General features: G+C 43.4%; 1 protein-coding gene across 2 annotated transcripts; it reads left to right on the top strand.

Moving 5' to 3' along the window:
• The first annotated feature begins 3,602 nt into the window (after positions 1-3,602).
• Positions 3,603-8,725, top strand: LOC124690227 (26S proteasome non-ATPase regulatory subunit 1 homolog A-like). Of its 2 annotated transcripts, XM_047223649.1 has the most exons (12): positions 3,603-3,769; positions 4,676-4,845; positions 4,939-5,050; positions 5,130-5,298; positions 5,423-5,557; positions 5,659-5,975; positions 6,063-6,198; positions 6,300-6,548; positions 6,642-6,862; positions 6,981-7,239; positions 7,339-8,067; positions 8,177-8,725. In XM_047223649.1, the coding sequence occupies exons 1-12, from the start codon at positions 3,618-3,620 to the stop codon at positions 8,486-8,488; spliced, it is 2,961 nt and encodes a 986-aa protein (XP_047079605.1). In that variant the 5' UTR covers positions 3,603-3,617; the 3' UTR covers positions 8,489-8,725. The 2 variants fall into 2 exon arrangements, with proteins under 2 accessions (XP_047079605.1, XP_047079599.1); XM_047223643.1 differs by having other exon boundaries at positions 6,300-6,862.
• The last annotated feature ends 258 nt before the right edge of the window (positions 8,726-8,983 follow it).

The following is an 8,983-nucleotide window of genomic DNA, read 5'->3' as shown; positions in this document are numbered from 1 at the left end:
GGAGCATCACCGGCAACCATGTGCTGCGGCGGCGCACTCCGGCCAAATGGCTAACTCAAGCTACGGTGGATGAAACGACACAAATAGGGGCTCCTGAGATGCGCAAGCTCACCCTGAGGATGATGGTGTGCTCGACGGAGGCGTTGATGGTTGGAGACGACGGCAAGTCCATGGATTCCGACGAACCGGAGCGGAAGGGATCGAGTCGATTTCGCTGATAGGAAGCTTCCCCCTTCGATTCCTTCTGCCAGGAGACTCTCTGGAACACGGCGGTGCTGCTCAGCTACCTCCTGGACCCTGGGGTGGCCTACAACTTCGAATTCATGCTCGACTCCGACGAGGTACTGTGGAAGATAGCGGGAGATTGAGAGGGACAGAGAAGATCTGGAGGGTTGGATAAGATCAAGAAGTGCTCGGCGGTGCTTTTCCCCCTATTTATAGGCCGAGGGGAGCTCTAAAGCCTCGACACGACGACGGCGATGGTCGGGAGGTGGCGGTCTCTGGAAGGTTGTCTGGCGAAGATCTTTTCTCCCCTTGGATAGACTCGGACGCGAAACAATTAGGGCAAGGTTCTGGAAACTTCTGCCGCGTTCGGGCATCCGTATCGTCGACGAGAACGGCGTCTACTGACGCTGCCGCGGTGTCGAGCTCGGAGAGGTAGACGACGACGACGTCTCTCCCTTGCACGAATTTTAAAGACACCGAAACGGTATCTGGACTGGTTCTGCGCGAGGATGGGCCGATGGTGGGCTGCTGCGTTGGGCTGCGTGGTCCACCAGGTGAGTTTCTTTCTTTTCTTTCTTTTCTCTTTTTCTTCTTTTCTATTTCTGTTTTTAATTTGATTTGAATTCAAATTTGGTTTCTGTTTTGTTTTGCAGCTTCCAAATTATTTGAATATCAAAACCATTTGATAATCATACTCACTGCCTAGTTTGCTTGTGGTAACAAGTATTGAAATATTGATTAGATGGATATTTTGTGAGGTCATTCTAAATTGAAAATATATAGGGTTTATGTGTTTATTTCAATTCTTTTTATTTAAGAACCAAACCTATTTTGAATGATTGGAAATTTATAACCAGTGCATGGTAAACATGTTATTAGGTTTTGTTATAACTTTATAATATTAATTGTTCCATATATTTTATTTATAGCTAAATTTTAGAATGAATGGTAATGAAATGGAACTGGTTTATGATTTTATGTGGAGAATGGTTTCTAAGGTTTAAGAATTTGATGATGCTTCACTAATTGAAATATAAATAGGCATAAGGCATGGCGGGGTTTTACTTATAATCCAAAGTGATACTTGGATTGAAATGCAAAGGTAATCTAGGGTTTTAGTGGTGATCACCCATGTGATACACAACTAGTATTTGGATAGGGGCATAAGCTAGGGTTATGCTAAATTGTCTAGGGTTACTCCTCACTTAATTAGGACTCATACATAAAGGCAATGCTAGGTTTGACTTTAATGTTTGGATAAACAAGGTTTAGGTTTAATGCCCTAACTCCTCCATACAAGGCATGATGATTGGTTTGGGATTAACTACTAGTGATATACTTATTATTTTATGTGATAGATGAGATCTATTAATCATATATGTTTAACTTATCATCTATGTCTACAAGGTATGATCATGCATTAGACAAGATTCACTCATTCCTCACTAATCCCTTTTTAATATTTCTCTCATCACACTCATCCTAGATTCTTAGGGTTTATAATTAATACCAAGTTGTGATGATTATGAATTGGTTTCCTAAGGTATTGCTATTGGAATAGGGTTCTCACTTCTAAGATCAAATATTGACTTGAACAACTAGGATTAGTACTTCTCTAATATTCTTGTATATATGAACATGGCTATGGTTAGTATTATAACTTCTCTCACTTATCAATGTCTTGAAATATCCTAAGGTCCTACTCAAGAGATGATGATATGATCCTCTAAATATATGGTTTCCCTAGGAATTCTACCTTGGTATCTTCTGTAGCTTGTTCTTCAGGAAATCTGAATAAACATGCATCTTGTGGTATGCCTCCACCTCCTAGCTTCTTCATCTTGATCCTAGCTAATTCACATGGAGTGGCTCTATGTGTGTGTTTCCTTGTATCATGCTACAAGATGACCAAATGAATGGAGGGTGTGGCTCTATTTATAGGCTTGGGCAAGCTCTAGTATCATGACACATAAGTGGTGACTCTTGTGTTGGTTTGATGAGTAAGGTGCTTGGTTGTCATGCCCTCATCCATAGCAATCCTTTGAGCATGAGGTGGCATAGCTTGGGAAGCAAGTCATGTAGATATTTTCATCCCATGTGGCATAGAGATTATCCTCTCATATGATTTATTTTTGGATAGCCAAGTGGCATTTGCTACTAAATATCATGTGGATGATTTATTATTGTGGATGAGTCACTATATTATATTTGATTGAATTTATATTATAATATTGGTGAAAAGGTTAAGGTTGAAGGTTATTCCTCAATTTTGGATAGTTGTGTTTGATTTCACTAAGGCATGGTCATATGGGTTTCAAAATACTCATAGTTAGTTTTATTTAAATAGTTTGGACTATAATTCGTAATGTAAATGGATTTAGTTTTATGATATTCTATGTGTTTAATAAGTTATGATTTAAATAAGAATGTGTGGCTTTTATGCACTTTAGACCCTGTGGTTTACCTTATTTATAAGTGAATTAAATTACACACAAAGGTAGTTGCTAACTTTTAAGTGTGGTGTGATAGTTCTAGTTCCTTTTGATTCAACCTATGGATCAAATTATGTCTACCCAAAATAAGGTTTTAGAAAAGATCACAGTGAAGTTTATAGCGCTTGACTTGATGATCTACTTCAATTCCAGCAAGTCAAGTGAAACTTCGACCATCGTGGTAAGTTTTATTTGAAAGCGCGAAAATTCCCCGAATTTTCTATGCATGAATGCAATGCACACTTTGGTGTTCTCTCATTTTGTTGCCTCTAAACCTGGGATATTACATTCTCCAACCGGCTTGGCCTAGGAGCATCGCCGGGGGCTCTCCGACAACTCTCAAGGGGAGGGAGCGGATAAGGGAGGGGGAGAGGATAAGGGTCCCCTGTACTACCTACCTGGAACAAATAGAAAATGGATCAAATGCAAATTTGAAAGTTACAACCAAACTAAAATTAGTCATATAAACATAGTATAAAAAAGTCCTCATTGTAGGATCGTAATGAAGAGAAGTCCTCATGATTGAAAACATGCTCTTAAAACTTAAAAGAGAAAATACTAGTATGACCAATAATCCATCCACTTGGAAATCCGAGTGGTACACGTACGCCCTTGTTCATAGCAGTCCGACACGACGCCTGAACTAAAAAAAATAAAAGGGAAAAATACGTAATCGAGCCGGAGAAATACAGGGTATCCTAGTCGGCTACGTACAGAGTGGAGATATCGCGGCCCGGCCCTCTGCAAGTCCATATATTCGCAGCCCGGATCTTCTTCGCCTCCAAGCAAAGCGAATCGAGAGCAGACGAAACCCGACGGACGAACCAGATACGCGCAGACGACCTCGGCGGCGGCGGAATCGAGCTCCGTGGTAGGCGGGCGGAGTCGAGCGAGGGCGCCATGGCGGCGGCGGCGGTGATGGTGAGCTCGGCCAGCGCGCTGCTGGCGATGCTGCAGGAGCCGGCGGCCGAGCTCAAGCTGCACGCGCTCTCCAACCTCAACTCCTTCGTCCACGTCTTCTGGCCCGAGATCTCCACCAGCGTCCCAGCCATGTGAGTCCCCCCTCCGCCCCGCGCGCTTCTCTCGCCCGGCCCCTCTCGCTTGGCTCTAGTTGTTGATTCCGCCGGCGCCGTCGCCGGACGAACCGCCGCCGCCGCCGCGTGCCCGATTCGTTTCGTCAAGTCTCGGTTTTGGCGGCGGAGAGATTCGGCGGCTGCGCCGTTGCGTTTGTTCATCCGTTTTAGTCGAGTTTGTGCGGTCATGTTCGATCTGGCGCTTGTTGGCGGAAACCCTAGGTTTGATCTGTAGGATGTGGATTTTGGGAGGGCCCAGTGTGCGGTTTGTGACGTTCATGGCCCAAAATCCTAGAATTTTAGAGTGCAATTTTGCAACTTTATCCTTGTTAGAATTCATGTGCTTGAATTGGTGGGTACTGTGGTGGCAAAAACATGCCAACTTGCGAACTAGTTGAAATTTAGACTCGGATCTACAAACCTTATCGGTGGAGGGAAACTCTTGAAATAGAATTCCAGTAGTAGGACTGAACCTAGCTTCAGTCTGCCCGCACCTTCAACCTAGATTTGTTTGATCTGTTCTAAGGATGCAAAGTTTTCAATTTTCAAATGTTAGAATTGCAAAGTTGTAGGTGGGACTGCAATTCTGAGCACTAGACTGTTGTTTTTTCTTCGTTCGAAGTTCAGTGTGATATCTAATTACATTGGTGAAGGATTTTCATGTGGATGTGTTAGTACTTGTGATTTACTTTCTGACAATTATCTGCAATCTAGAAGAATAATTATTTGTCCACTGTGATTGTTGTCCATGGCAGATCATCCTAACTATTCTTTCCCTTAAGTTTGATTAAAAAAATCTTGAACATTCAGTATAAGTATGATTACTGCACGAATGCTTTGTGCCTGTGTTTCGATAACTTATGGCTTATAATTGTTCTTGTGTAGTGAGAGTTTGTATGAAGATGAGGAGTTCGACCAAAGGCAGCTTGCAGCACTGGTTGTTTCTAAGGTGTTTTACTACTTGGGCGAGCTAAATGATTCTCTGTCATATGCACTTGGCGCTGGACCCCTATTTGATGTCTCAGAGGATTCTGATTATGCTAATACGCTTTTAGGTGAGGAATTGCCTACATTTCTGATCAGTTTCTGGTTTCTATTGTTTAAAATATAGCATGTTCACATGCTAATTTGCTCATTTCGTTCTTCAGCACGAGCATTAGATGAATATGCCAGCATCAGGTCTAAGGCTTCCAAAGCTACAGGGGAGGAAGAAATGATGGATCCGAGATTGGAAGTAATTGTGGAGAGAATGCTAGACAAGTATGATAGTATCCTCCTTATCATTTGAATTCTAGTAAATGAAGTGCTCATCTCAATATATCACAAATGTTTTTCTCAGGTGTATTCTCGATGGCAAATACCAACAGGCTATGGGTATGGCCGTTGAATGCAGGCGGCTTGATAAACTGGAGGAAGCAATCACTCGATCTGACAATCTTCATGGAGCTCTTTCTTACTGCATAAATCTATCTCATCAATATGTTGGCCATCGTGAATATCGCTGTGAGGTAAGAGCATGATCTGGCAGATTTGGATTATGAATCCTGCCTAATTTGTAGCTAGAAGCACCGCACAGTTTTTTTTTTTAATAAATATCGTAGTGACTGAAACTTTATATTTTCATGTTTCCAGATTCTTCGTTGTCTTGTAAAAATCTACCAGACATTGTCAGATCCGGATTATTTAAGCATTTGCCAGTGTCTCATGTTTCTGGATGAGCATGAGACTGTTGCAAATATCTTGTACACGCTGTTCTCTGGAAGCACGGTATGCACTGCTGTTTTTTGTTTGAAAATCATTTACGTTGATCTGCACGTTAATGTGTAATTAACTCATGTTTGATGTAAAACCTTGTGTTGAATCTACAGGACGATACTCTCCTTGCATACCAAATTGCTTTTGATCTTGTTGAAAATGAAAATCAGGCTTTTCTCCTGAATGTGCGGAATCACCTTGATACATTGTGTATTCCTAAATCGGCTCTACCAGGTGGTCAAACTGGTAATGCTACAGATCCATCTGGGGATACCCAGATGGGAGATGATGTTGACATAATGAATGGAAGTCCTCGGGTTGTGGATCCAATTGAAGAAGCACGTGCTGATAGGTTGACAAAAATTAGGGGGATATTGTCAGGGGAGACATCTATTCAGCTGACGTTACAGTTTTTATATAGCCATAATAGGTAAAGTGGTACAAACTGACTTTATCACAGCAAAGGATCATGTATTAAAGTTCCATATCTTATTAATTTGGTTATTCGATTCAACAGGTCTGATCTTTTGATCCTGAAGACTATAAAGCAGGCTTTGGAAATGAGGAACAGTGTTTGCCATAGTGCAACTATATGTTCCAACGCAATCATGCATGCAGGAACAACAGTTGATACCTTCCTCAGAGAAAACTTGGTATACTTTTTATACTCAAGTTACTTGATGTCAATTGCATCTTTATCTTTCATATTTTCGTATGTTGCCTTGTTGACTTTCTCATTGTATTCACATTGCAGGAATGGTTAAGTAGGGCAACCAATTGGGCTAAGTTCAGTGCCACTGCTGGACTAGGTGTTATTCATAGAGGCCACCTTCAGCAAGGCAGAGCTTTGATGGCTCCCTATCTGCCACAGGGTGGTGCTGCAGGCGGTGGCAGTCCATACTCAGAAGGTGGTGCCCTCTATGCTCTGGGCTTGATTCATGCCAACCATGGAGAGGGAATCACACATTTTCTTCGTGAGAGCCTTCGCAATACTAGTTCTGAGGTATTATTTCAGACCATTGTTATTTTTTTTTCTTCTGTAACTGTTTCACTTATTATTTTTTATATATATCTGAATCCATACCATATTATACAGGTTGTCCAGCATGGTGCCTGTTTAGGACTTGGGCTTGCCGGTTTAGGCACAGCTGATGAGGAAATATTCGAGGACATCAAGAATGTTCTCTACACAGACAGTGCTGTGGCTAGTGAGGCAGCTGGTATTGGTCTGGGCTTGCTTATGGTTGGAACAGCCACTGAGAAGGCTGGAGAAATGCTTGCCTATGCACATGATACACAACATGAGAAGATTATTAGGTAAGACTTTGTTGCAATAGGTATCAATTTGCGTAACTACTTTTTTACTTGCATGCAACTTATTTTCCTGAGATGATAGAAACGTTCCTGTTCTGATACGCTTTCCCTCTCTATCCAGGGGCTTGGCACTTGGAATTGCATTGACAGTGTATGGAAGGGAAGAGGAAGCTGACACTTTGATTGAACAAATGACTAGAGATCAAGATCCCATACTTCGCTATGGTGGTATGTATGCATTGGCTCTAGCATACAGGGGAACCGCAAATAACAAAGCTATCCACCAGCTTTTGCATTTTGCTGTGTCGGATGTGAACGATGATGTGCGGAGGACCGCAGTATTGGCTCTTGGCTTCGTCCTGTACAATGAACCTGAGCAGGTTAGTTTCACCTTATTGATGTTTTTTTTTGTCAAAATGTATAAACAAATCTGGAAGGTGCTTGATCAACATCTGACATGTCTACTCTCTGGACTGCAGACTCCCAGAATTGTGTCCCTGCTCTCTGAGTCATACAATCCACATGTCCGCTATGGTGCAGCTCTAGCGGTCGGAATCTCCTGTGCAGGAACAGGGTTAAACGATGCAATCTCCTTGCTGGAGCCTCTTACTTCTGATGTTGTGGACTTTGTGCGTCAGGGCGCCCTCATTGCAATGGCAATGGTCATGATCCAGACTAATGAATCGTATGACCCTCGTGTTGGAACATTCAGGCGTCAGTTGGAAAAAATCGTTCTTGACAAACATGAGGACACCATGAGTAAGATGGGTGCCATACTGGCTTCTGGCATCCTCGATGCCGGTGGTAGGAACGTCACCATCAAGCTCAAGTCGAGGTCAAAGCATGACAAGCTCACTGCTGTTGTTGGCCTGGCTGTTTTCACACAGTTCTGGTACTGGTACCCGCTCACCTACTTCATCAGCTTGGCCTTCTCTCCAACAGCCATCATTGGCCTGAACTCTGATCTGCAAATGCCAAAGCTCGAGTTTCTGTCGAATGCTAAACCATCACTCTTCGATTACCCCAAGCCAACAACTCAGCAAACTGCAACTGCAACAGTTAAGCTGCCGACAGCCATTTTGTCAACCTATGCCAAGGCAAAATCTAGGGCTTCGAAGAAGGACGCGGAGAAAGCTCAGGAGAAGGCAGAGGCAGCCGAGGGAAAGGCAGAGGCCCCACCCAGCGAAGACGCTTCTACGTCCATGCAGGTAAATGTTCAAGCGTAGTGTTTTACAAGTTCTAATCCGTAGTTCTGCCTTATAATGGATTCTAGGTGTTTTGTAAATATAACTTGTATTACTTGATCCATGATCTCAGGTTGACGGTGTTGCTGCGGAGAAGAAGGCGCCTGAACCAGAACCGACGTTCCAGATCCTGGCAAACCCAGCCAGGGTTCTCCCTGCCCAGGAGAAGTTCATAAAGTTCCTGGAGAGCAGCCGATACGAGCCTGTGAAGGGTGCTCCCTCTGGGTTCGTCCTCCTGCGGGACCTCAGGCCAGAAGATGCCGAGGAACTAGTCCTCGCTGACACCCCCTCGACAGTGGCGACGAATGTCAGCGGCACTGCAGCTGCTAGCCCGGCCGTCGAGGAGGAGCCCCAGCCGCCCCAGCCTTTTGAGTACAGCCCGTGATGTTGACTGATGGATTGATTCACCCCCCCATGAAATGTTTGGGTTGTTTGTAATTGTTGGCAGGAACTGAATGTTTTGTTACGGCTAATTCATTTCTTTCAGTCGTTACAGGAATGTCTTTGTATAATTCCTTTTGCTCTCCCATCATTTAGTGCATTGGAAATTCGGAATTTTTGCTGTTTGATTCTTTGTGTCGACACCGTGGGGCTGGACTAAATAGAATTTCACTTTGTTCTAGTCTCCCTTTATTACATTCCCCTTTGCTGGGCACGTGCAGCTCTGTGAAGTTTATGCTGTTCATAAGGCGTTGCTTGAGGGAGCCCTTGTGCTGCACATCTGTACGAATAAATTCGCGAGCGTCGTTTTTCAGTTTTGATGAGAGTGAATTTGGCAGTCTGTCGGCAGCAGAATATTGGTACTGCTCCTCGTGACGGTCAGGGCTTGACCCAGGTGACCCTCTTTCTTGCTTCCTCTTTTGAACCATCAAAGCAGTGG

Source organism: Lolium rigidum, chromosome 1 (genome assembly GCF_022539505.1).
Source record: "Lolium rigidum isolate FL_2022 chromosome 1, APGP_CSIRO_Lrig_0.1, whole genome shotgun sequence".
NCBI classification, from domain to species: Eukaryota; Viridiplantae; Streptophyta; class Magnoliopsida; order Poales; family Poaceae; genus Lolium; species Lolium rigidum.
The sequence above is the reverse complement of the archived record's forward strand: the minus strand, read 5'-3'. Positions and strand labels throughout refer to the sequence as shown.

Excerpts from the sequence above, each read along its gene's own strand:
- LOC124690227 (XM_047223643.1), top strand. The coding sequence starts at position 3,618 with ATGGCGGCGGCGGCGGTGATGGTGAGCTCGGCCAGCGCGCTGCTGGCG. Across the intron at positions 3,770-4,675 it reads TCCACCAGCGTCCCAGCCAT|TGAGAGTTTGTATGAAGATG; the intron begins GTGAGTCCCCCC and ends GTTCTTGTGTAG. Across the intron at positions 6,863-6,980 it reads CAACATGAGAAGATTATTAG|GGGCTTGGCACTTGGAATTG; the intron begins GTAAGACTTTGT and ends CTCTCTATCCAG.